Below are 25139 nucleotides of genomic sequence, written 5' to 3' on the forward strand. Positions count from 1 at the left end.
ATGGAGGGATATGAACCAAATGCAGGCAAATTGAACTATTTTCTATGAGAACTGGGCAGCAATGGCAAGTCAGGCCAAATGGCCTGTTTCCATGCTGTGGACATCTATGACCAAGTAATTAACCAGTATTTCTTGCTATTGACTTTTCATGCATAATTTCTTAACATTTTTACAAAAGTCAATTCTGGAGCAGAATATTACCTTATTTAAGCATAATGTCTAAATTGAATAACTAGTTCATGAGAAATGACAATGTGGTGAAATGAGATAAAACGATGTGAACCTTTTGCCATATTGTATTAAATGTTAAGCCAAATATCATTTTTCTTGCCCCACCATGTCACTTTTCTGTTTATGGAATTGTATAAAAAAGTAATTGAAAGGCAAGAGTTGAATTTAGTGTACTTCATTAATCATATGTAGAAAAATGCAATCTATTAGGGGATCGAGGTCTTGCATTTGAGAATCTTGATACATTTCTTGGAAGGTACATTGTAATGAGCTTCTGAAGGCCTTTGTAATTGGCTGGGTTTCTGAATGGCATTATAAAAGATTTCTTCAATGTCCACTGATAGCAATGTGTTCTGCAGCTTGAAAAATGATGCAGTGTTCTCTTGATTGTTGAGGAAAAACTTTGGAAAGCATAGAGTACACAGCAACAAAGTAATGGGCATATTATTTGCTGATATTGGCCAATTACTTCCATTTTCAAAGGGCAGTTTTTCATTATTGGGGAAATCATGATCTCACAACCAAGGAGTTCAAATCCATGTTGTAATCAATTTATTGGAGGCTTTTTAGTATCTGGCAAAATTGATGGAAAATTGCTGAAAGATGGGATTAGAGTAATTAGACATTTGTTTTTGAACAGCACAGACTTGATGGGCTGAAGAGCCTGTTTTGTGACATAGACATCAATAACTCCTCTGGTTTCTAAGTTCAAGTGACTGGTGTTTAACATACAGTGGATGATTATGTTTTAAGGCCATGCCACCACGAAATGGAGCATCATGTGCATTACACAGCATTGGAGTATTGCAGGACTATGTCATAACTAAAAATGCTGCAAAAAATTGAGTTTTTTAAACTACTCCAATAATTAGAATTTATAATAACATGTGAATAAGGAGCTGGAGTATGCTTTTTGGCCATCTGTGCATGCTCTGCCATTTAATGGGGCCATGACTTATGCAATAAAGTGACCTACCTTGTGACCGTTCACCCTCGTATCAAAAAACTGTCCACCTCTGAGTTAGTGGTAGTCAAGAACTCAGCTTCCAATACCTTTTCAGGACAAGTCTTCCAAACACTGAACTCTCTGGGCAGAAAAGCTTTTACTTCATCTGTTCTATATAAGTGACCTTTTTTTTTAAAACATTGGTCAGCCCTAATTTAAGTTCATTCTTAACAGGAAGCATTCTCTTTGCATCAACTTTGTCAAGACACCCCAGAATCTTGTATTTAATACAATTGCCTCTTATTCTAAATTTCAGCAGATACATGTCTAGCCTGTCTAAACAATCATCACAAGATAACCCACTTCTTTCAGGTATTAGTCTACTAAATTTTCACTGAACTGCTTTCAATGTATTTGCATTGTTCCTCAAATAAGGCAATCGAGATTTGTACACAGTACCCTGGGTGTGGTCCTATATAACTAAAACATAAACTCCTATTTTGTATTTAATTTCCCCTCACCACAAATAAAGTTTAAAATAAGCCTTAGACCTAATTCTTGCCTCTCAAGCACACTGTAAACTCCAATCATAAAAATGATGCATCCACCAAGGGACACCTTCACTGTGAATTCATTTGTTAACCGTATCTTCTTGCACATTACCAGATATAGTATAGTTTGCATTTTGGTTGGTTGTAGAATGTGCTGTTTTAAGAAATTACCTCAAAAATGTATTTACCATACAGGCTACCTTTGCTAACCTGTGATTTTTTTTTGTCAGTTTATATATTGATTAAAATCTCCCTTGATTATCACTATCCCTTTCTGAGAAGCTCTGTTATTTTTCCCTTTCGTTGCCCTATCCTCCTTTGCTGTTTGACGATAAAAATAGTTAGACCCCAGTCTGTTCAGAGATGTTAATAGACTCCTCTGGAGCAGGTGGGATTTGAACCTGAATCTCCTGGTTCAGGGGTAGGGACACTACCACTGCACTACAAGAGGGTCCTGCTGTTTGGGGCCTGTGCAGCATTCCCACAACTGACGACTTGGCTTTGTCATTTCTTTTCTATCCAAACCTTTTACACATCTTGAACTTGAGTCATCCCTCCCTGTGGTGCAAATACCATCATGAATTAACTCCTCTTCAGCTTTTGATGGCTTTCTGCCCTTGCTAAATACCAATCCATGTTACAAATACAGTAAATGCTAGAGAAACTCAGCCAGTCCGGCACCATCTGTTGACAGAAAGTAGAGTTAACATTTGAAGTTCAGTGACCTTGCAGTGTTCGGAAAGACAAGAGGGATGGAAAAGGTGGTAGGGTTGTACTGTTAATAAAAAATGAAATGAAGACTGTTGTGAGAAACAATCGAGACTCTGATTGTAGAGTCCATTTGGGCTGAAGTTTTTTAAGAAAAGGAAAAGAAGACATTGGTAGAAGTAGTACACAGACCTCTGAACAGAAAAAGCTAAACAAGATCTACAAATAATAGGAGCATGTAAAAAGAATAGAACAATTATTTGTGACTTTAGTATTGATTGGGCTAATCAAATTGGGAAGGATAGCTACGACAACAAAATTAAAAGGGTGCATTAGGGATAGATTCCTCGAGCAATATGTCAGGGAATCAACCAGGGACCAGGCTATCTAGGATTTGGTCATGTGGAATGATATAAGTTTGATAAATGACTTCCAAGAAAAAGCAGGAATAACGGTAAGTAAGCAATGGCAGATAATTTAAGGAAGTCATCCATGACATTCAGCAAAAATGCATTACAGAAAGGACGCAAGATCATGAGAGGGATGAACCAAACATGGCCAACTAAGGATTTGGAGGAGAGTATTAAGTTGAAAGAAAAAAAATTTAACAAAAGCCAAAATCGGTGATAGCCACGAAAACTGGGATAAATTCAGGATCCAGAAAAGGAAGACTGAAAAGGAAGACTTAAAAAGGTAGTAAAGAGGGTGAAAATAAGTTGAGGTCAAACTAGTGAATATAAAAAACTGACATGCTCCTTTTATTTAAAAAGAAAGAGAGCGATCTCAGTAGAAAGATGAATGTGGGGAGATGGCTATGGGAAATAATGAAATGGCAGAGGAGTTAAACTGACATTTTGTATCAGTCTTTATGGAAGAAAATACTCTTGAGTATTCCATTAATACAAAATGAATACAAAATTAAATACCATTCCTATCACTGGAGAAGTAGTAACAGATTAATGCAGGTAAAGGCTAATAAGTCATTTAGCCCTGATGACATATCCCAGAATCCTAAAAGAGGTAGCTAAGAGATAATGGGTGCATTGGTTGTAATTTTACAAAACTCAATAGATTCTATAGAAGTACTAGAGAAGCAGAAAACTGCTAATGTAATACTCCTATTCAAAAACGGTGGGAGGCAAGAAGCAGATAATTATAGACTGATTAGTCCAACATCTATTGTTGGAAAAGTATTGGAATCAGTTATTAACGATATAAGAGCAGAACATTTGGAAAATTATAATCTAATCAACCAGTGTCATTTGGCTTCATGAAAGGGAAATTGTGGCTGAGTAATTATTGGTGTTTTAAGGAAGTCCAATAGATGTGTTATATTTGGACTTCCAGAAGACACTTGACAAGGTACCTCACAAAAGGTTAAGTCATTATGGCCTACAATGTTGGAGATAATATATAATCATGGAGAGAGAATTGGCTAATGGGCAGGATATGTCAAGTGAGGATATGGGGTTCTTTTTGAAGTTCGCAACCTGCAACCAGTGAGATTCCATTGGGGTTGCAACTGTTTTTAATATCTAATAATGATCTGGGTGAAGGAAGTGAATACAAACAGTTTAGAGAGATATTGATGTGTTAAGTAAGTGTGCAAAAAGTTGGCAAATGGAATATTATGTGGAAAACTATGAAGTTTTCTTTTGGAAGGAGGAAATTAACCGCAGAAAGCTACAACACAAGGGGACTTGGCTGTACTTGTGCACGAAACATAAAGCTGGCACAGAGATGCACCAGGTCATTCAGAAGGTGAATGAAATATTGGCCTTTATTTTAAGGAATTGGAGTATGAGATTAAGGATGTTTCTTGCAACAGTACACGATGCTGATGAGACCATATCTGGAGTACTATAAACAGTTTTGGCGGTAGTTCATTTGAAGGTATGGAGAAATTGTCTCATGGGCAAAAGTTAAAACAGGTTGGAACTTGCAGAGTTTCAAAAAATTAGAGGTGATCTCATTGAAAGAATGCCTCCAGTTTGTCCAGAAGCACTACCTGAGCTTCAGTTGGCTTGTCATTTTAATTCCCTATTTTACTATTATGCTGAATGTTGTGCCCTTGTTCAGTGAACTCAGCAATGCTCTGGAGTTTGCATTATCTTTCAACTTGGCACTTGTAACAGTCTTCTAGGCTGAACACTGAATTGGAGTGTGACTCTGCAACCTTGTTGTATATGGTTTTGTTTTATCCTCTTTTATTGTGCTGTCTGTTCAATTTTTCTTCATGCCTTCAGATGATTTATAGCAATTTGTGCCTCATTTGGATGTAGTCTTTGAAGCTTCATTATGTCTACTGCCGCACCTTGTCTATTGCACCATGAAACCTTTTGTAGTTTCAATGTCCCCTGGTCTCCACCTTATCTCTGATCTATTTTCTTGCTTCAATACTGCCACCCTGCTGCCACCCCCAAAAAAAACTTATTACACACAAAGAACTCTAAATTCTCTTTGTTTCAGTTCTCATTGGAAGGTAATTGACATGAAACGCTATCTTTCTCCACAGATGCTGCTTGACTTGGCTGAATTTTTCTAGTATGTTTGTTCTTATTTCAGATTATCCATGTGATTTAGAGCAACAATTTTACTGTGTTGACAGATTAATGCAACCAGCCTCCTTTGCAATGGGGGTTGGGGAAAAATGAAGTAAATTGTGTGAAGAGAAAAGCTGAATGAATTAGTTTGACAGAAAGCAATGGATTTCTCTAAATTCCATCATTCCATTGGTATTCATGAAAAATTCCTCAACTGCTTTTGATGAGTGAGGAAAACTGAGTATGCAGTTCAAATTACTAATTGGCGTACTGTTCTCAGAGATCCTGTGAAATCTGAAGCCTCGATTTGGTTGAATTTCAAATGATTAATGAATCCAATCATTGGCTGTTATGGGTAATTCTTCAAATGGCTCATATGTGTTGATTGGATGGTTAGGATACTTGCAGCTTTCTCAAAAGAAAAGCCTGTATTTTGCTTCGATGATTTAAGGTTTAGGACCGGTTATGATTAAGTATGAGATTTAAGAAACAGGGGAAACTCTGCTCATCATTTCTTTGTAATTTCATCTGAATGCCATATCACATTGAGTAACTGGCAGTGCTCCCAAATGCAATGTTCAAGATGTTAAGTGGAGCATCCTATTAAGTTCAACAGTCTTGGAAGTGAGGGTTTTAAGCAAAGAAATCACAGTCAACATCAGATCCCAGAACGTTAAGATAAAGATTTTTCCAAGCTTAATGTCATAGGAGCTTCACGTTTGTTGATGCTCAGAATAGAACCTTAAAGCTCTGCTTGGTCTTGAGTTGACACGTTGGCCTTGGATTCTTTGACTATCATCTGACCGTTTCCCTTTCACATTTTAAAAAAATTGTGAAGAACTGAAAGCCCCAAAAAATTCTCAATTTAAGACTCTGGGACACACCAACAGCAGCTGACACACAACTGACTTTTTTTATATAGGTATGATTCAAAACACAGATGAGAGTCAGAGCAACTAACACCATTTGCTGTCAGTCATGAATCTGGAGAAGATCATTCATTTTACCTAATGAGTTTGATCTTGTGCAGACTGTTCTGATTTTGTCCCGCTGTCTCCCACATCTTTTTAAGTTAATGCTAATTTGTTGAATTCATTGTGCCTGGGTGTCATAATGCCATCCATTGACACATCTAATTTAGCAGGAACTGTTATTCGAAGTATTGAAATGACATCAGGGTAGTAGTCCTGAACCACCTTCATTCTGAACCGATGTGCATTGATACAGAACAGGGAGAACTTAAGATTTTTGGTTCAAGGTTTGTTTCTTATTTATTTTGAAAATACTGTCTTGCCAACTTAAGCCTATGGCTGTGTTTTGAAATTCTTGCTGTCAGTCATAGCTGATGTACAGCACTCTTGCCTCTTAGCCATAAGGCTGTTGGTTAAGATCTTGTTCCAGCGACTTGAGCAGAAAATCTAAGTTGTTGGGAATGTGCTGACTATATGGAAATGAAGCAGGTGACCAACTCTAATTGTACTCAGTGGTAGAACAGGCTCATGCTATTTCTCATGTTCTTTCAGCCATATTATCTTCAAGATAAGAAATTAAACTGATACTGTTGTCATTGATAAGGAACAACTAGTGGGGTTTTCTTAAAATGAGTTGGGATCTTAGTCTGATTTTGTATGACAACGTAATTTTGAGTCTCTGTTGTGGAAAATTGCACTTTCGATAGCTGTAATATAAGGTGACAGAATTTTGTGATTCTGACACAGGTTACAGAGGCGTACAGTACGGAAACAGATCCTTCAGTCCAATTTGTCCGTGCTAACCAGATTTCCTAAACTGACTTAGTCCTATTTGCCAGCATTTGGTTCCGTTCCCCCTCAATCCTTCCGATACATATACCTATCCAGATGCCTTTTACATTTTGTAATTATACTCACTGCCTGTAGCCTGGGAAAAAGACACTGGCTATTCACCCTATCCATGCCTCTTATGATTTTATAAACCTCCGATAAGGTCACCACTCATCCTCCTATGCTCTGTGGAAAAGAACCCCACCCCATTCAGCCTCTCCCTATATCTCAAATCCTCCAATCCTGGCAATATTCTTGTAAATCTTTTCTGAACTCTTTCACGTTCAATAACATCTTTCCTATAGCAAGGAGACCAGAATTGCACACAGTATTCCAAAACTGACCTCATCAATATCCTGTACAGCTACACTATGACGACTGAAGAGTCTGTTTCCGTAATGTAAATCTCTGTGACTCAATGACTCTTAACTCCTTTTAAACAATGCATTGACAAATGGAGGCAAATGTACCAAACACTACCTTCGCTATCTGCAACTCCACTTTCAAGGATCTATGCACCTGCACCCCATAATTTCATTTATTTGGAATTCTTTAAGCAGATTTTACAATCTGACATGGCTTCTGAACAATGATTTGCTGCTACTTCCATTTAGAACAGGAAGTTGACAATTTTATCAATCTGTGAATCTGCTCTTTAAAATTAAAACTGGACCAGTGTTCTTACTGATAGACCACAATTTTTTTAATATATTGGTCACATTCTTGTAATTTATTGAATAACTTATTTTGTTTGATCTAGTTTCAACCCCAAAGGTGGATTTGGAATTTAGCAATTCTTTATCAGTCCTTTTATAGACAAGAAACTCTGAAATGCTTTGGCTTTTTTGGATTTGAGCCCCATTCTAAGGCTTGACCAGAAAGCCAAGGGTAATGCTTTATTACAGTTTGGAGGAGCAGTGCATTGTTGAAGATGGCATTTTTGATTTAAGATGTTTACTCATTGAAGTAAACCTGAAAGATTCAATTACACTACTCAAACAGCAGCAGTGGAAGTTTTGAATTGTCTTAACCAATTAACTTTCAATGTAGGCATAACCAAATAGGAATAATGAATCTTTATCTGATATTTCTATTTATGTAATCATGTTATGGAAACATGGACTGATCCTTTTGCTTTTGTGATCATAGTGACGATCAGAATTAGTCATTGTTCCATTCTATGAAATATTCCTGAGGACACGATATAAATGCAATCCTTTCTTCTTCTTCAACTTTCACAACTACAAATTTCCAGCTCGGTTGGTATTTTCTACTTGTTGAACATACAACTCTTAATTAAGCCCTACATTTCATTGTTTGGATTGAAAAGTTCAATTCTCAGATCCAATTAGTCACAGAGTCATAGAGATGTACAGCATGGAAACAGACGCTTCAGTCCAAATTGTCCATGCCAACCAGATATCCCAACCTCATCTAGTCCCACTTGCCAACACTTGGCCCATATCCCTCCACAGCCTTCCTATTCATATACCCATCCAAACACTTTTTTAAAATGTTGCATTTGTACTAGCCTCCACCACTTCCTCTGGCAACTCATTCTATACAGGCACCACCCTCTGCGTGAATAAGTTGCCCCTCAGGTCTCTTTTGTATCTTTCCCCTGTCACCCTAAACCTATGCCCTCTAGTTCTGTACTCACCCACCCCAGGGAAAAGACTTTGTCTATTTACCCTATCCATGCCCCTTATGATTTACTAAACCTCTATAAGGTCACCCCTTAGCGTCCGATGCTGCAGGGAAAACAGTCCCAGCCTATTCAACCTCTCCCTATAGCTCAAATCCTCCAACCCTGTCAACATTCTTGTAAATCTTTTCTGAACCCTCTCAAGTTTCACAATATCTTTCTGATAGGAAGGAGACAGAATTGCACACAATATTCCAAAAGTGGCCATAATGTAACAGCCATAATGTGACCTCCCAAGTCGTGTACTCAATACTCTGGCCAATAAAGGAAAGTATACCAAACGCCTTCTTCACTATCCTGTCGACCTGCGACTGTTCTTTCAAGGAGCTATGAACCTGCACTCCAAGGTCTCTTTGTTCAGCAACACTCCCTTGGACCTTACCATTAAGTGTATAAGTCCTGCTAAGATTTGCTTTCCCAAAATGCAGCACCTGTTTTCTCCAATTTAAACTCCATCTGCCACTGCTCAGCTCATTGACCCATCTGATCAAGATCCTATTGTAATCTGAGGTAACGTTCTTTGCTGTCCACTACACCTCCAATTTTGGTGTCAGCAGCAAACTTACTAACTATGTCATTCTATGTTTACATCCAAATCATTTATATAAATGACGAAAAGTAGTAGACCCAGTAGTGATCCTTGTGGCACTCCACTGGTCACAGACCTCTAGTCTGGTAAACAACCCTCCACTGCCAGCCTCTGACTTCTACCTTCGAGCCAATTCTACATCAAAATGGCCAGTTCTCCCTGTATTCCATCAAATCTAACCTTGCTAACCAGTTTCCTAGGGGAACCTTGTTGAACGCTTTCGTTACTTCAACAAACTCAATCACGTTCGTGAGACATGATTTCCCAAGCACAAAGCCATGCTGACTCTCCCTCTTTAGTCATCGCCTTTTCAAATACATGTAAATCCTGACCCTCAGGATTCCCTCCACCAACTTGTCCACCACCAACGTCAGGCTCACCAGTCCATAGTTCCCTGGCTTTTCCTTGCTACCTTTCTTAAACAATGGCATCAAATTAGCCAATCTCCAAACTTCAGGCACCTCACCTGTGACTACCGCTGATACAAATATCTCAGCAAGGGGCCCATCAATCACTACCCAAGCTTCCCACAGAGTTCTCGGGTACACCTGATCAGGTCCTAGGGATTTATCCACATTTTCTGCGTTTCAAGACATCCAGCACTTCCTCCTCTGTAATATGCACATTTTTCAAGATGTCACTATCTATTTTCCCCACATTCTGTATCTTCCATGTCCTCCTTCACAGTAAACACTGATGCAAAATACTCATCTAGTATCTTTCCCCATCTCCTGCGGCTCCACACAAAGGTTGCTTTGCTGATCTTTGAGGGGCCCTATTCTCTCCAGTGTTACCCTTTTGTCCTTGATCTATTTGTAAAAACTCTTTTGATTCTTCTTAATTCTATTTGCCAAAGCTGTCTCATGTCCCCTTTTTTTTGCCTTCCTGATTTCACTCTTCAGAATACTCCTACTGCCTTTGTTCTATTCTCAGGATTGGGCAGCGATTAATAAATCCTTAATCTCGCAAGGATTTAAGGGCTATGTGAAGAGTGCAGGTAAGTGGATTTGAAATGCCCATCAGCCATGATTAAATGGCGGACTGGACTCAATGGGCCAAATGGCCTTACTTTCCCTCCAATGTCTAATGGTCTTATGGACTCTATCTTTGCTATTGATCCCTGATATGTGCTTCCTTTTTCTTAACCATACCCTCAATTTCTCTAGTCATCCAGCATTCCCTACATCTACCAGCCTTTCCTTTCACCCTGACAGGAATATACTCTCTCTGGACTCGTCATCTCATTTCTGAAGGCTTTCCATTTTCCAGCCGTCCCTTCACCTGTGAACATCTGCCCACAGTCAGATTTTGAAACTTCTTGCCTAATACCATCAAAATTAGCCTTCTTTCAATTTCGAACTTCATCTTTTAGATCTGGTCTATCCTTTTTCATCACTATTTTGAAACTAATAGAATTATGGTTGCTGGCCCCAAAGTGCTCCCCCACTGACACTTCAGTCACCTGCCCTAACTTATTTCCCCGGAGTAGGTCAAGCTTTGCACCTTCTCTAGTATGCACAACGACATATGGAATCAAAAAAATTTCTTTTGCACACTTAACAAATTCCTCTCCATCTAAACACTTAGCACATTGGCAGTCCCAGTCAATATTTGGAAAGTTAAAATCCCCTACCATAACCACCCTATTATTTTTAGGGATAACTGAAATCTCTTTCTGGATTTGTTTCCATTTTTCCACTGACTATTAGGGTGTCTACAATACAATCCCAATAAGGTGTTCATCCCTTTCTTATTTCTCAGTTCCATCCAAATAACAGCCCTGGATGTATTCCCAGGAATATCCTCCCTAAGTACAGCTATCCCTCATCAAAAATGCCACACCCCTTCTCTCTTGCCCCCCTTTCTATCCATCCTTTAGTATTTGTATCCTGGAACATTAAACTGCCAATCCTGTCTATCCCTGAGCCATGTTTCTGTAATTGCTATGATATCGCAGTCTCATGCTCCTAACCATGCCCTGAGTTCATCTGTCTTCCCTATTAGGCCTCTTGCAATGAAATAACTACCGTTTAATTTACCAGTTCTACCTTGTTCTCTGCTTTGTTCCTGACTGTTTGACTCACCTTTGCTCTCAACTGTACCAGTCTCAGATACATCTCTTTTTTTCCTCACCATCTCCCCACCCTCCACCGTTCTCAGGGGCTGTTCATTCCCCTGAAAATCAATCACTCCCTACACTTTCCAAAACAGCATACTTGTTTGAAATGGGGGTCGTCACAGAGAGCCACACTACCTGCCTACCTCTTACCTTTCCTGGAGTTAACCTATCTATGTGGCTGTATCTGCGATTTTTCTCCCTTCCTATAACTGCCATCCATCACACCCCCTTGCTCTTGTTAATTCCTCATTGCCTCATTGCCTCTAACTGTCGCTCCAGCTGATCCATTTGATCTGACAGGATTCACAACTAAAGGCATTTATTGCAAATATAATTCTCAGTAACATGTGTCCGCTCCCTAAACCTCCACATCCAACAAGAGAATATCATTCTACTAAGGGCCATTTTTGCTTCTTACAATCTACAGACCCAGAAAGTAGCACCATCTTATTCCATCTTATTCCTCTACAAAACTGCTCCAGGCTAACTTTAATACTTATGGCTTATATTTTTAAATTTAATCAAGAGACCTATCGATTATAAAACCTTTTTTTTTAAATAAACTGATTATTGTTTATATGGGTCCATTGGAGTTACTGCAGCCATTGAAATAATATGTTTCTGACACTTTTTGAGCTGTTATTTGCATTTGGTTTGCACAAAATCATTTAACCCTTGTTTTGTTTGAAAAGGAAGATTGCTTTTTTTCCAATACAATAGCTGTTATTAGTTATGTTTTGTGTATGTCTTCATATAAATAAGCTTTACAAGATAGAGCTTCATATTTTTAAGGGAACTGACTTCTGTAAGATAATCCAATAAACCACATTTATTCAAAGTTGATCATTTAACGGTAGGAATGGGGTTTGAAAATCACTTATTCTTTAAAACGTCACCATGAGCTGTAATGCTTTTGCTGATTAATTCATGGGATGAAGCATTACTGCCATGGCAACATTTATAGCTTATCCCAGTTTTCCTCACAGATGATCGTGTGCTACCTTCTTGAACCATTCCAGTTTGTGTAATATCGATTAAAAACCAGAAGAACTGCAAATGCTGGAAATCCGAAAGATAAACAAAACCCTTGGGGGCCACTGGACCGGGATGTTAACTGTGATTTCTCTCCACAGGTGCTGTATGTGTTATATAGGTACTCTTAGTTTGGTAAGAGGTTAGGAGAGTGGCACTCATCCTAGGAAGGGGAAAGTATTCCATTATACCCATGACTTCGCCTTATTACTAGTGGAAAGGTTTCGGTGAGGCACTTAACTAGCTATAGTATTTAAAAGGCTGATTCAATTCAGTTCCTGATCAGTGGTGAGCTCCTCAAGTATATTGTTCGTGGGGGATTGCAATGGAATTTCAATGAAATTATTAGACCCTGTTCTGTTGGACATGATCATTGAGTGGCACCTGCGAACTGTGAATGTTGTTTGCTACTTACCAACTCAAACTTCATTGATGCCACATCTTGCTGAGTGAGGGCACAGAAAACTTCATTATCAAAGGAATTGTGAATGGAACTGAGCATTGTAATCACCAGCAAAAATCCTGATTTCTAACTTTAGAATGGAGGACAGATAAGCGACTGAAGATGATTTGGGTCTGCTCCACTGTCCTCAGGGCCTTATGCAATGATGTCCTGAGACTCTCAACAATCATGAACATCTTGCTTTGCTTAACCAATGGAAATTTTACTTCTGGTTTCCCATTAATATCAATTTTACTCAGCCTTCCTGAAGACTTGCTGAGTCAAATACTGCCTTGATTCCAAGGGCATCCTTTGGTATAAATATAACATTTGATTTATACTTTTCATATTTGGATCAAGGTTGCTGTCAACCCTGGAGTCGTTTCGACAAGTTGACCTTGTTTTTAAGCTTCTGAGCATCTATCAGGGTTTTGGAAAGAATAATGACTGCAACAAATCATCAAAATGCAGTTGAAAACACTTGCATTTGGCCACTATAAAGCTCTTGAAAACCTAAAGGTCTCATAATTATCTCTACAGACCAGAACGTAATGACGACAACATCTCGTCTGCAACAGCTGAGAAATCTGGTAAGTCATAGCATGATTTCCATATTGTTCCATATTTCAAAGATAAATACATGATATTATATTGTTCATAGTCCATTATAACAAGCATGCATGTATAGATTGGAGTCTTGTAAATGCTTTGGCATGTCTTGATTCTTTCAATTTTTGTTGCTGGTAAATCAGTGGTTTTACTTCATCTGCAAGAGTTGCAAAGTAAGAAATTTAAGTGAATTGACAATTTAAAACCAAGATAAACTTTACTTTTACAGATGCAGCTTGGTCCAAGTCAGAGTAACACCCTGTCAAAGTATGGAGGACACTTCTAACACCGATGTTGAAGTCTCCCTGCAGGTGATGATCGTCTATAGCATCAAACTTCAAATATGCAGTCTGACTGCCTAGTAAGAAAAAAGATGTCTTCAATGAGCAGAATCAACACAAGGCTTACTCTGCAGTGAAAATTGAATGGTTCCTCTTTTTATGTTAAGTTGAAGTATCAAAGCATAGAAGTCAGACAAAGCAAAGAAAAAGGATAAGATAATTCCAAACTTAGATTTTCCAAACTTGAAGCAAGAACCTCAGGTGGTTTGTTTCCGACTTTGAGGAAGGATGAATTTAAGCCATGTTACTGATGATTAAGTCTGCAGAAAGTGTCTTTGGTTGCGAATCCAATCAGATCACATGGATGGAGCGGCAGTTAGAGACAATGAGGAGTTTACAAGAGCTGGGGGTGTGATGGATGGTAGTTTATAAGAAGGGAGAAAAGCTGCAGATACAGTCAGGTAGATGGGTTAACCCCAGGAAACTTAGGAGGGGTAGGCAGGTTGTGCAGGCATATTCTGTGCCTGTCCCCATTTCAAACAAGTATGCTGTTTTGGAAAATGTAGGGGGTGATTGACTGTCAGGGGAATGTAGCATGAACAGCTAAGTTTCAGTCATTTAGATTGGCTCTAATGTAATGAGGGGGACATGGGGTTCCAAGCGATCAATTGTGAGAGGGGACTGTCTAGTCAGAGGCACGGATGAACATTTGTGCGGCCAGCAGTGAAAATTCAGAATGGTGTGTTGCCAGGATCAAGGATGACTCTGAAGATGCTGAATGTTCTCCAAGGGGAGAAGGACAAGCAGGAGTTCATTGTACACATTGGAACTAACAACATAAGAAGGGAAAAGGATGAGATTTTGAAGGGACAATATAGAAAGTTAGGCAGGAATTTAAAATGGAGGTCCTCGAAGATAGTAATATTTGGATTACTCCCAGTGCTACAAGCTAGTGAGGGTAGGAATAGGAGAATAGAGCAGATGAATGCGTGGCTGAGGAGCAGGTATAGGGAAGAAGGATTCACAGTTTTGAATCATTGGAATCTCTTCTGGGGTACAAGTGACCTGTACAAGAAGGTCAGAATGCATCTGAATTGGAAGGAAACTAATATACTTTCAGGGAGATTTGCGTGAGCTGCTTAGGAGGATTTAAACTAGTAGAGTGGGGGGGGGGGGGTGGGAGGAGAGCCCAGGAAGTTAGTAAGGAAAGACATCTATCTGAGATTGGTACGTGGGAAAAGGACCGAGTCAAACAGTCAGGGCAGGCAGGAACAAAGCAGAGAACAAGGTCGGACTGATGAATTAAACTGCATTTATTTCAATGCACGCGGTCTAACCGGCAAGGCAGATGAACTCAGGGCATGGTTCGGAACATGAGAGTGGGATATCATAGCAATTACAGAAACCTGGCTCTGTGATGGACAGAACTGGCAGCTTAATGTTCCAGGATACAAATACTATAGGAAGGATAGAAAGAGGGCAAGAGAGAAGGGTGTGGTATTTTTGATAAAGGGATAGCATTACTGCTATATTTAGGGAGGGTATTCCTGGGAATACATCCATGGATGTTATTTGGGTGGAACAGCGAACTAAGAAAGGAATGATTCCCCTATTGGGATTGTATTATAGACCCCTTAATAGTCTGTGGGAAATTGAGAAACAAATTTCTAAGGAGATTTCAGTTATCCCTAAGAATAATAGGGTGGTTATGGTAGTGGATCTTAATTTTCCAAACATAGACAGGGACTACCATAGTGTTAAGGGTTAGATGGAGAGAAATTTTTTGTGTGTACAAGAACATTTTCTGATTCAGTATGTGGGTATACCTACTAGAGTGGGTGCAAAACATGACCTGCACTTTGGGGCCAGCAACCATAATTCTATTAGTTTTAAAATAATGCTGGAAGAGGGTAGACAAGATCTAAAAGTTGAAGTTCTAAATTGGAGGAAGGCTAATCTTGACGGTATTAGGCAAGAACTTTCAAAAGCTGATTGAGGACAGATGTTCGCAGGTGAAGGGATGCTAGAAAATGGGAAGCCTTCAAAAATGAGATAACAAGAGTCCAGAGACATTATATTCCTGCTTGGGTGAAAGGCAATAGACAGTAGACAATAGGTGCAGGAGTAGGCCATTCTGCCTTTTCGAGCCAGCACCGCCATTCATGATGATCATGACTGATCATCCTCAGTGAGTATCCTGTTCCTGTCTTATCCCCATAACCCTTGATTCCACTATCCTTAAATGTTGGATGACTAAAGAAATTGAGGGTTTGGTTAAGAAAAAGCAGGAAGCATATGTCCGGTATAGACAGGATAGATCGAGTGAATCCTTAGAGTATAAAGGCAGTAGAAGTATATTTAAGAAGGAAATCAGGAGGGCAAAAAGGGGACATGAGATAGCTTTGGCGTATAGAATTAAGGAGAATCCAAAGAGCTTTTACAAATACATTAAGGACAAAATGGTAATTTGGGAGAGAATAGGACTCCTCAAAGATTAGCAAGGTGGGAGATGGGGGAAGATACTAAACGAGTATTTTACATCAATGTTTACTGTGTAGAAGGACATGGAAGATATAGAATATAGGGAAATAAATGGTGACATCCTGGAAAATGTGCATATTACAGAGGAGGTGGTGCTGGATGTCTTGGAATGCATAAAGGTGGATAAATCTCCAGGACCTGATCAGGTGTACCCTAGAACACTGTGGGAAGCTAGAGAAGTGATTGCTGGTCCCCTTGCTGAGATATTTGTATTGATAATCACAGGTGAGGTGCCGGAAGACTGGAGTTTGGCTAACGTGGTGCCACTGTTTAAGAAAGGTGGTAAGGACAAGCCAGTGAACTATGGACCCGTGACCCTGACGTTGGTGGTGGGCAAATTGTTGTAGGGAATCCTGAGGGACAGGATGTGCATGTAATTAGAAAGGCGAGGACTGATTAGAGACAGTCAGCATGGCTTTGTGTGTGGTAAGTCATTTCTCATGAACTTAATTGAGTTTTTTGAAGAAGTCAAAGAGGATTGCTGAGGGCAGAGCAGTAGACATGGTCATTTTGGCTTTCAGTAAGGCATTCGATAAGGTTCCTCATGGGAGACTGATAAGCAAGGCTATACCTCATTGAATACGGGGAGACTAGCCATTTGGACACTGAACTGGCTTGAAGGTAGAAGACAGAGTGGGTGTCGTGAATGGTTGCTTCTCCGACTGGAGCTCTGTGGACAATGGTGTGCCACAATGATTGATGCTGGGTACACTGCTTTTCGTCATTTATATAAAAGATTTGGATGTGGACTTAGGAGGTATACTTAGTAAGTTTGCAGGTGACACCAAAATTGGAGGTGTAGTGGACAGTAAAGAAAGTTACCTCAGTCCAACGAGATCTTGATCAGATGGGCCACTGAGCTGAGGTGGCAGACGGGGTTTAATTTACGTAAATGTGAGGTGCTGCATTTTGGAAAGGCAAATCGGAGCAGGAATTACACACCTTTAATGGTGAGATCCTGGGGCATGTTACTGAACTGAGACTACAGGTTCATAGTTGAAAATAGAATCGCAAGTGAATAGGGTAGTGAAGAAGGCATTTGCTTTGCTTTCCTTTATTGAACAGAGCATTGAGTATAGAAGTTGAGAGGTTATGTTGCAGCTGTACAGGACATAGGTTTGGCCACTTTTGGAATATTGTGTACAGTTCTGGTCTCCCTCCTATTGGAAGGATGTTGTGAAACATGCCAGGGTTGGAGGATTTGAGCTATAGGGAGAGGTTGAACAGGCTGTCTTTCCCTGGAGCGCCGGAGGCTGAGGGGTGACCTTCTAGAAGTTTTATAAAATTATGAGGGGCATGATTTTATAATCATAATAGACAAGGTTTTTTCCCTGGGGTCGGGGCATCAAGAACTAGAGGACATAGGCTTAGGGTGAGAGGGGAAAGATATAAAAGAGACCTAAGGGGCAACATTTTCAGAGTCGAGCATGTATGGAATGAGCTGCCAGAGGAAAGTGGTGGAGGCTGGTATAATTACACCATTTAAAAGGCATTTGGATGGGTGTAATGATTGGCAGGGTTTAGAGGGATATGGGCCAAGTGCTGGCAAATGGGACCAGATAGTTTAGGATATCTGGTCGGTATGGATGCATTGGACCGAAGGGTCTGTTTCTGTGCTATACATCTCTGATTCTAATATTGACATTCCTTTGTTTCAACATCGGAAAAAGGGAAAAAGATTTGGGATGGTATATTTGGACATAAGAGAAATTAAAATAATTTGAATTCAGGCCATTGTAATTAGAAGGTGGCTGAAGGTGCGATACTGACTATCAAAGTACAAATGCTTTCTTGTGTATTTCATAGGATTAAAAAAAAAGAAAGTATTAGTTTTTACTTTGCCGTATTGTCTCCTCTGGCTATCCAAAAGTACTTTGCAGCCAGTTAACCAGTTTTGCTATATGGTTACTGTTCTTGACCACCAGTTTGCACATGGCCAGTTCTTATAGCAAGTGATCAAGAGATGTTGCCCAAATTTATTATGATGCAGTTGTCCTGTTTTCTTTCTTGCAGGTTTTGTTGCCATTTTTGGCATGTAAAAACTGGTGTAAGTTAAGTGCAAACGTCTAACAATTCTGCAGACTTCAAACGTTTATAAAAACAAATGTGCTGTAATCTCATCAGAAAATAAAGACTTGATTATTTTATTGTTCAGTTGATTTTTTTGTTTGGTAAAATGAAAAAGTGTTGTCCGCTTGAAATTGCTGACCTGCTGTGATACAAATGTACCATTTTTCTCACACAACTGTCTTTTTCAAAGATCAGAACATGTAATTTTGTGAATCTTGTGCCGCTCAAAAGGAACAGCTATTGCTTTTCATCTTATTTTACTAGCAAAGGTGGTGAAAGTTGACATGCATGGCATGTTTGTTGTATTTTGATATACTAACGACAATGCAATATGTAACAATAATGTAATACAATCTCCACTTTGTCATCCACATTTGACAATATATTGGACAACTCTGAAACAACATCTGAATACTTGACAGCAAGACTTCTGACTATTTAGTAGTCTGATTTTAAACTTGCATTATGAGGGAGTGTAAATCTCAGTTCACTCAGGGTGTTGAAATCTAATGTGTTGTGATCTCTGAAGTTTTATCACCAGGCTTACTGGAAGACAAAATTGTTTGTGATTTAGCAACGCCTTTCTGTCTACATGTGCTCCATTGCTACATCCTGTAAAAGATGAATTTTTACGGCTTCATGGTGTGGTGTCTATTTAGGTTACAACTATAGTGACACAAAAGTGCTTGTTAATATTAAAATTTGAATTCCAGAGAACATTACCATCTCAAGATAACCCTAACCCATCTATAGATACTAAGAGCAGTTTTGTCTTTCCAAATTCTTTTTTTTTGGTCTGGTATAGTGCCATACTTTGTCTTGTCTAATATTTCTTTTCCTCTATCGTTACTTTATTTTTAGAAACATACTTTTATAAAAGTATGAATAAAGTTTATTTCCTGATGATTTGAAGCTGTCATTAAGGAATACAAAAAAAAATCCTGTTCTTTCAGAATGTGACACTCTTCAAATATATATGTATATTTGTATTTACAATATTCATTTCTTGTCAAACATGCAGCCAGCCGGCAGTCTCATGGTTCAGCCTGAGGTGTTTTTAAACAGTTACCAACACCGCAGCGTACCATTCTAGTGGGCCTTAATCAGTGGCAATTCCCACTTGAGACTTTGCAACAGCTGCCTCAAGTTTTTACATGTCTGTCAGCATGAAGTTTTGGATCTTGGAATGTCGATCTGCAATGTTGAATGATTAACAGCTCATCACAAACAGAGACCAGCAGGTTTTGACAGACCAAAGAGCGCCCTCCAGCTGCAGTTGATGGTTATCTCCATGTCACTAGAAATGTACTGTAGAAAAAGGAACCACTCAGAATGTTGCTTAATAAAAGCCAGGCTGCTTTTTAAACCTGCAAAGGCACATTTCAGAAGGTGCTGGACAACTATTCCTTCTGTACTGCTTTTACCTTTTCTTCCATGATTGTATAGAACAAATATATGCCTGGTAGTAAGCAATTGTGGCTGTTTAGTTGTTATTTTGTGTCCTGAGACAGATAGCAGTTCAGGTATATTGCAAACTGTCAGGAAAATTCAAATTCAATTTAAAATAAAAATGTATAACTGGAAGTTTATTTTCCAGACATTTATTTTAGGCTGTATTGAATCACATTTATTAGACACTCAAGTCTATGCCAATACTTTTATTTATGGAAAAAAGTTATTTTAAGTGCAGGGTTACATGTTTGCAAGCAAAAGGTTTTGACATAACTCAGAAGTGGTGCAAACCATTGAGTAAATCCTTGGGTGGTGAAGGTCCAGTCTAAGTTTCTCATGCTGTAATACCACTCGGGCTATAATGTTTGCAACCTTCAAAACCATTCTTTTGTGATTGTGTTGGTTGAATTTGCTTAGAACATCAGCAAAATGTGCTGTTCTTGAAACAAGTGTTTTTGTTTAACATTTTGACTGAGCACTAGAGATCTCCGAAAGATAGGTTCACTGTCAATGCAACACTCGTTCACAATTGCATTGAAGTCTCATCTTTAACTTTAGTGTTCAAATGTGTTGATGGAATTCAAATTTCACTGTTAACTCCTGAATGAGAAAACTACTACCAATGGAATGTGGGTGACAATTCATGTCACACGTGCAGCCAGAGTGAGGTCTCCTGGTTCAGCCTGATATGTTTTTAAACAGTTACCAACACTGCAGTGTACCATTGAAAGGCGTCTTGATCGGTATATGAATCGGAAGGGTTTAGGTGGATATGGGCCACCTGTTGGAAAATGGGATTAGATTAGGTTTGGATATCTGGTCGGTATGGACGAGTTTGAGGGATGGGTCTGTTTCTGTGGTGTACACCTCCATTACGCGCTCTAACTTTATGTAATATGCAAAGTGAGTAAACAGGGTCCTACAAATGCTGTATGTCTGGTCTTCGAGAAGGCATTTGTAATCTTTAAGATGACTAAGCCACAATGGCATAGGGTCAATAGCGTTAATGCATTCAGAATAAAATTAATAAGCTAACAGCACAAAGATAAATGGATATGATTTGGTGGGAATTACTGAGATATGATTGCAGGGAAATCAAGCTTGAGAACTGAATATCCAAGGGTATTCCTGTTTTGGAAGGACAGGCAAGAAGGAAAAGGAGGTAGTGTAGCTTTGAGGTAAAGAAAAAGATCAGTACTGTAGTAAGAAATGATCTAGACAATGGAGAGCAAAACATAGCATTAGTCTGGGTAGAAAGGCAAGGGAAAGAAATCCCTGGTGAAAGTAATCTATTGGTCCCCAAACAGTAGTTCCAGAGTAGGACACAGTCTCAACAGAAAATAGTGGGCTCGTAAGATAGATACGGTAATGATCATGGGTGGTTTTAAGGTTTTTATAGACTGGTGAGTTTATTCTATGTGTTAGAGATTGATTTTGATTTTGTGTTTGATTGCGTGTACAATTTGGGGAGTGAATCAGGAAGCAGTCTATTCTGGATTTAGAATCCTACAGCACATGCCATCAATTTTGCACTGACCTCACTAATCTCACTTTCTGACACTCTGCCCATAGTCATGAATGTTATTTTATCAAGGTCTAAGTTTTTCATCTCTACTACCTTTTCAGATCCCACCACTGTCTGTGTGAAAATGTTTTTTTCCTTGAATCCTCTCTAAACTATTTGCCTTTCACCTTTTAAAATTATGCCCCCCATAATTAACCTTTTGACTAAGGGGAACAGCTACTTCCTATCCACCCTACAAGCCTCTCATAATCTTAGAAATATCTTTCAGGTCCCCCCTCCGCCTTCTGTGCTCCAAAACTACTCTAGCTAAAATTTCAAATTCAGTCTGAAGGTGAAAAACTGGCGTCCACACTAGTGTTCTGGAGATGAAGGTATTTATGTTGGCATGAGGATAAATTTTGCCTTAGTGGACTGGACAGGAAGGCTATATTTAAAAAAAAGGACAGTTGATAAGTAGTGGCAGATGTTTGAGGATATTCAATTCTTCACAACTAAAACATATATTCCAGAGAATAAGAAAGATTGTAAGAGAGAGAAATCATCTGTAGTTGAGCAAAGAGTTTTAAGATAATATAAAGCAAAAGCTCAGGCATGCCATATTACAAAGGCCACTGGCAAATTGGAAGATTGGGAAACTTTTAAGTTTTAAACTTTCAAGAAAACTAATGCCAAATATGAAAACTGATAACAAAAGCTTCTATGAAAGGGAAGAGAGTAGCTCAAATAGTTGTCCTTGAGAGGAGGAGAGTTTTGAGGCGTGTGGTAGAGGAATGGTTAATAGGAGAGAACACACGCAAAAGTTCAATCAATATTTACCTCCATTTTCATGATGGAGGACATGAGGACCATTCAAATTATGACAGAATGCAGAGTAGAAAAGGAGGAACTTAATTGTCATCACATGGGAGGGGAAAGTACTGACGAAAACTATTGGTATGGAGGCAGACAAATCGCCAGGACCTGATTGCTGATATCCTAGGGTCTTAAAGATAGCCCAGATAGTGGACTCATTGGTTATAATAATCCAAAGTTTCTAAGCCGCTGGACAGGTTCTAGTGTTATCCTCATACACTAGTCACTTAATGGAAGCATGAAGGTGGTAAGGAAAGCAACTGTGTTATCCCTCATAGCGAGATGATTTGAGTACTGTGTAGGAGTGTCTTGCTGCAATTATACAAGGCATTGGTGAGACTGTATCTGGAGTACTGTGTAGTTTTGATTCTTGTACTTGAGGAAGGATGTAATTGCATTGAAGATAGTTCAGAGAGAGATTCACTATATTTATATTAATTCCAGAGATGAAAGGGTTGACTAATGAGAGGTTTGGGCCTATGTTTGCTCGAGTTCACAAGAATAAGAGGAGATCTAAATGAGGTATCTAAGATGCTAAATAGACTAAGTAGACGTCGAGCAATCTAGAGTGAGAGGCCATAGTTTTAGTCTAAGGGGTGGCAGGTGAGGATTTACTTCTCTCAAATGGTAATAAATCTGTTGAATTGAGTATCACTGAGTGCAGTGGACTGTGGGATACTAAATTTAAGAGGAAATAGTTTTTTTTAAAATTGGTAACAAGCCAAAGGTGGTGTTGAGGCCGAGATGAAACCAGTGGTGGCCATATTGAATGACAAAACAGGCGAACTGTCTGCTACTGTCCTTGGTTATTGTGCTGTTATTTGTTGAAATGCTGTGCTCAAAGTTAATACACAAGGCAAGATCATATGAAGACAGGGGTAATATATTAGCTTGGATAGAGGATTGGCTAACCAACAGAAAGGTGAAAGTGAGGATTGCAGATGCTGGAGATTAGAGTCAAGATTAGCGTGGTGCTGGAAAAGCACACTAGGTCAGGCAGCATCTGAGGAGCAGGAGAATGGATGTTTCTGGCAAAAGCCCTTCATCATCATTCCTGATGAAGAGCTTTTGCCTAAAAAGTTGATTATCCTGCTTCTCAGATGCTGCCTGACTGCAGGGAGTCCATGGGTCTCTTTCTGGTTAGCAAGCTGTAATTGGGGGTGACCCAGGGTTCGGATCTCCAGGAAACCAACTATTTACAAACCGTATTAATGACTTGGATGCAGGATTAGAAGGTACTCTAGCCAAGTTTGCAGACAAGGCTAGAATAGATGGGAAAATAAGTTGCAGTGAAGCAATAAAGACTTTACAAATGGGTATGTTTGGTAAATGGGCCAGAATATAACATTTGGAGTTTTAAGTTGTGGTTATCACTTTGGTTAGAAGAATAAAAAGACAACTGATAATGTAAATGGAGGGAAACTTCAAAGTTCTTCAGTGCAGAGGGGTCAAGGTGTCCTTGTGCATGAATCATAGAAGGCTGATATGCAGTTGAAGCAAGTAATTTATTTTTCTCTCATTGGATGTGGATATTGCCCCATCCCGATTTGCTCTTGAAGGTAGGGAACTACTTTTTTTGACTGCTGCAGTCCGTGTGCTGTAGGTAGACCCCCACTGTTGTTAGGAATGAAATTGCAGGATTTGAGTATGAAAGAGGGGAAATGTTTTTGCAACTGTACAAGGCATTTGTGAGACTGCATCTGGAATACTGTGTATAGTTTTGGTCCCCTTACTTGAGGAAGGATATAATTACATTGGAAGCAGTTAAAAAAAAATCGCCAGATTGATTCCAGAGGAATTCCAGGAGTGATTTGAGCAGTTTAGGCTTATACTCAAAAAAAAATCAAGAGATCTAATTGAGGTAGCAGAGATATTAGAATGGGTTGACAAAGTAGATGTTGAGCAAATATTTCCCCTTATGGAGATAGTGTCTCCATGTTTACTTGCGATAATCCAGTGAGTTAACTCAGTTTTATTTTGCTGATTGGTTGAACACGTTGGCTGAAAAAGTTGGTTATGGTGAACCTGCTTGCTGTATTAGGCAGAAATTACTTTGCTTCCAATGTGTATCGTTGTCAGAATATGATTACTGGGATGTCAAAATCTAGCATTTATTTGGTCTTCAGCTTGTATGGGCATTGATTTGCCAAAGTGATAAGACCTGACTTAGTCAAATCAAATGGTTATGGACCAGGCCAGATCCCCTCAAAATATTTTAAGGAAGCCAAGACCCAACCTTTGTCTTATTTTAAAAGCAGATGTGTGTGTTCCAGGTGTGATGCAACTGATCAAACCACTCCGCTTTAAGCAAAACACTTTATTTAAGTGCCACAGTAGAAACATGAACAAAAAAAAATGGAATTTAGCATAACTATATAGGAAAATTTAACCAACCCGCTACAGTAATGTTTATAATTAATTACTGCAGTGCAGTAACATCCCTTAAACACAAACCTTAACAAAAAGGTAAATTTAAACAAACATTCTTAGTGGCAGGAGGGAATGGGATCAAGAGAGATTTCTATCTGAAGTTGGCAACTCCCCTGGACACCCATCTTGAGACTGCTATAGCTAAAGTAAACTAGAAAAATCCTGAACTAGAAAACTGGCCATTCCGCTTCCATCGTTAAAGAAGACCCTTCGACACCTCTGCCTTTATGACCTCTTGAAAAAAACCAAGGACAAAATAACTTCATAAAAGTGAGAGCATCGTCACAAAACTGAAACAAAAACATGTATTTCTTTTTGGAATAATTACTTGAAATTCATTTTTGCAAAGAAAATTACATTAGCTCTAGGTAATTTAAAATTTAACAAACCATATTTCATGACAATTTGTTTTCTTATTAATCCTTATTTTGTCCAAAGAAATTAACAACACATGCTTACCAACTGGTTTGAGTAGACAGCCAGTTTTGCCACATATGTGTTCCCTGAAAGAAGGGATGGCCTTGAGGGCAGAAATAGAATTCGTTGAGCACGAATTGAAAAACAGAAATCTATGATCATGCTGCTAGGCTTGTTCTATAGGGTCTACAAATGGTGCACATGTGGTAATAGAGCAAATCTGTTGGGAAATAACAGGAATGCACAAGAACTATAGTGTGTTGCTACTGGCGACACCAACATCTCTTTTTAAAT

At 39.0% G+C, this 25139-nt stretch overlaps 1 protein-coding gene across 2 annotated transcripts in view; it reads left to right on the forward strand.

The window, feature by feature from the left end:
- rnf6 (ring finger protein (C3H2C3 type) 6) overlaps window positions 1-25139 on the forward strand; it is a 52123-nt gene that overhangs the window by 3501 nt on the left and 23483 nt on the right. The window contains exons 2-3 of one of the 2 annotated variants that reach the window (XM_072577322.1): window positions 13209-13258; window positions 13507-13588. The exons of the other annotated variant lie outside the window; for it this stretch is intronic. Of the exons in view, the coding sequence (XP_072433423.1) occupies window positions 13547-13588 (42 nt within the window). The 5' untranslated portion in view covers window positions 13209-13258; window positions 13507-13546. The remainder of the gene's footprint in view (window positions 1-13208; window positions 13259-13506; window positions 13589-25139) is intronic. 2 annotated transcript variants of the gene reach the window in all.

This window comes from Chiloscyllium punctatum, chromosome 9 (assembly GCF_047496795.1).
Source record: "Chiloscyllium punctatum isolate Juve2018m chromosome 9, sChiPun1.3, whole genome shotgun sequence".
Classification (NCBI taxonomy): domain Eukaryota; kingdom Metazoa; phylum Chordata; class Chondrichthyes; order Orectolobiformes; family Hemiscylliidae; genus Chiloscyllium; species Chiloscyllium punctatum.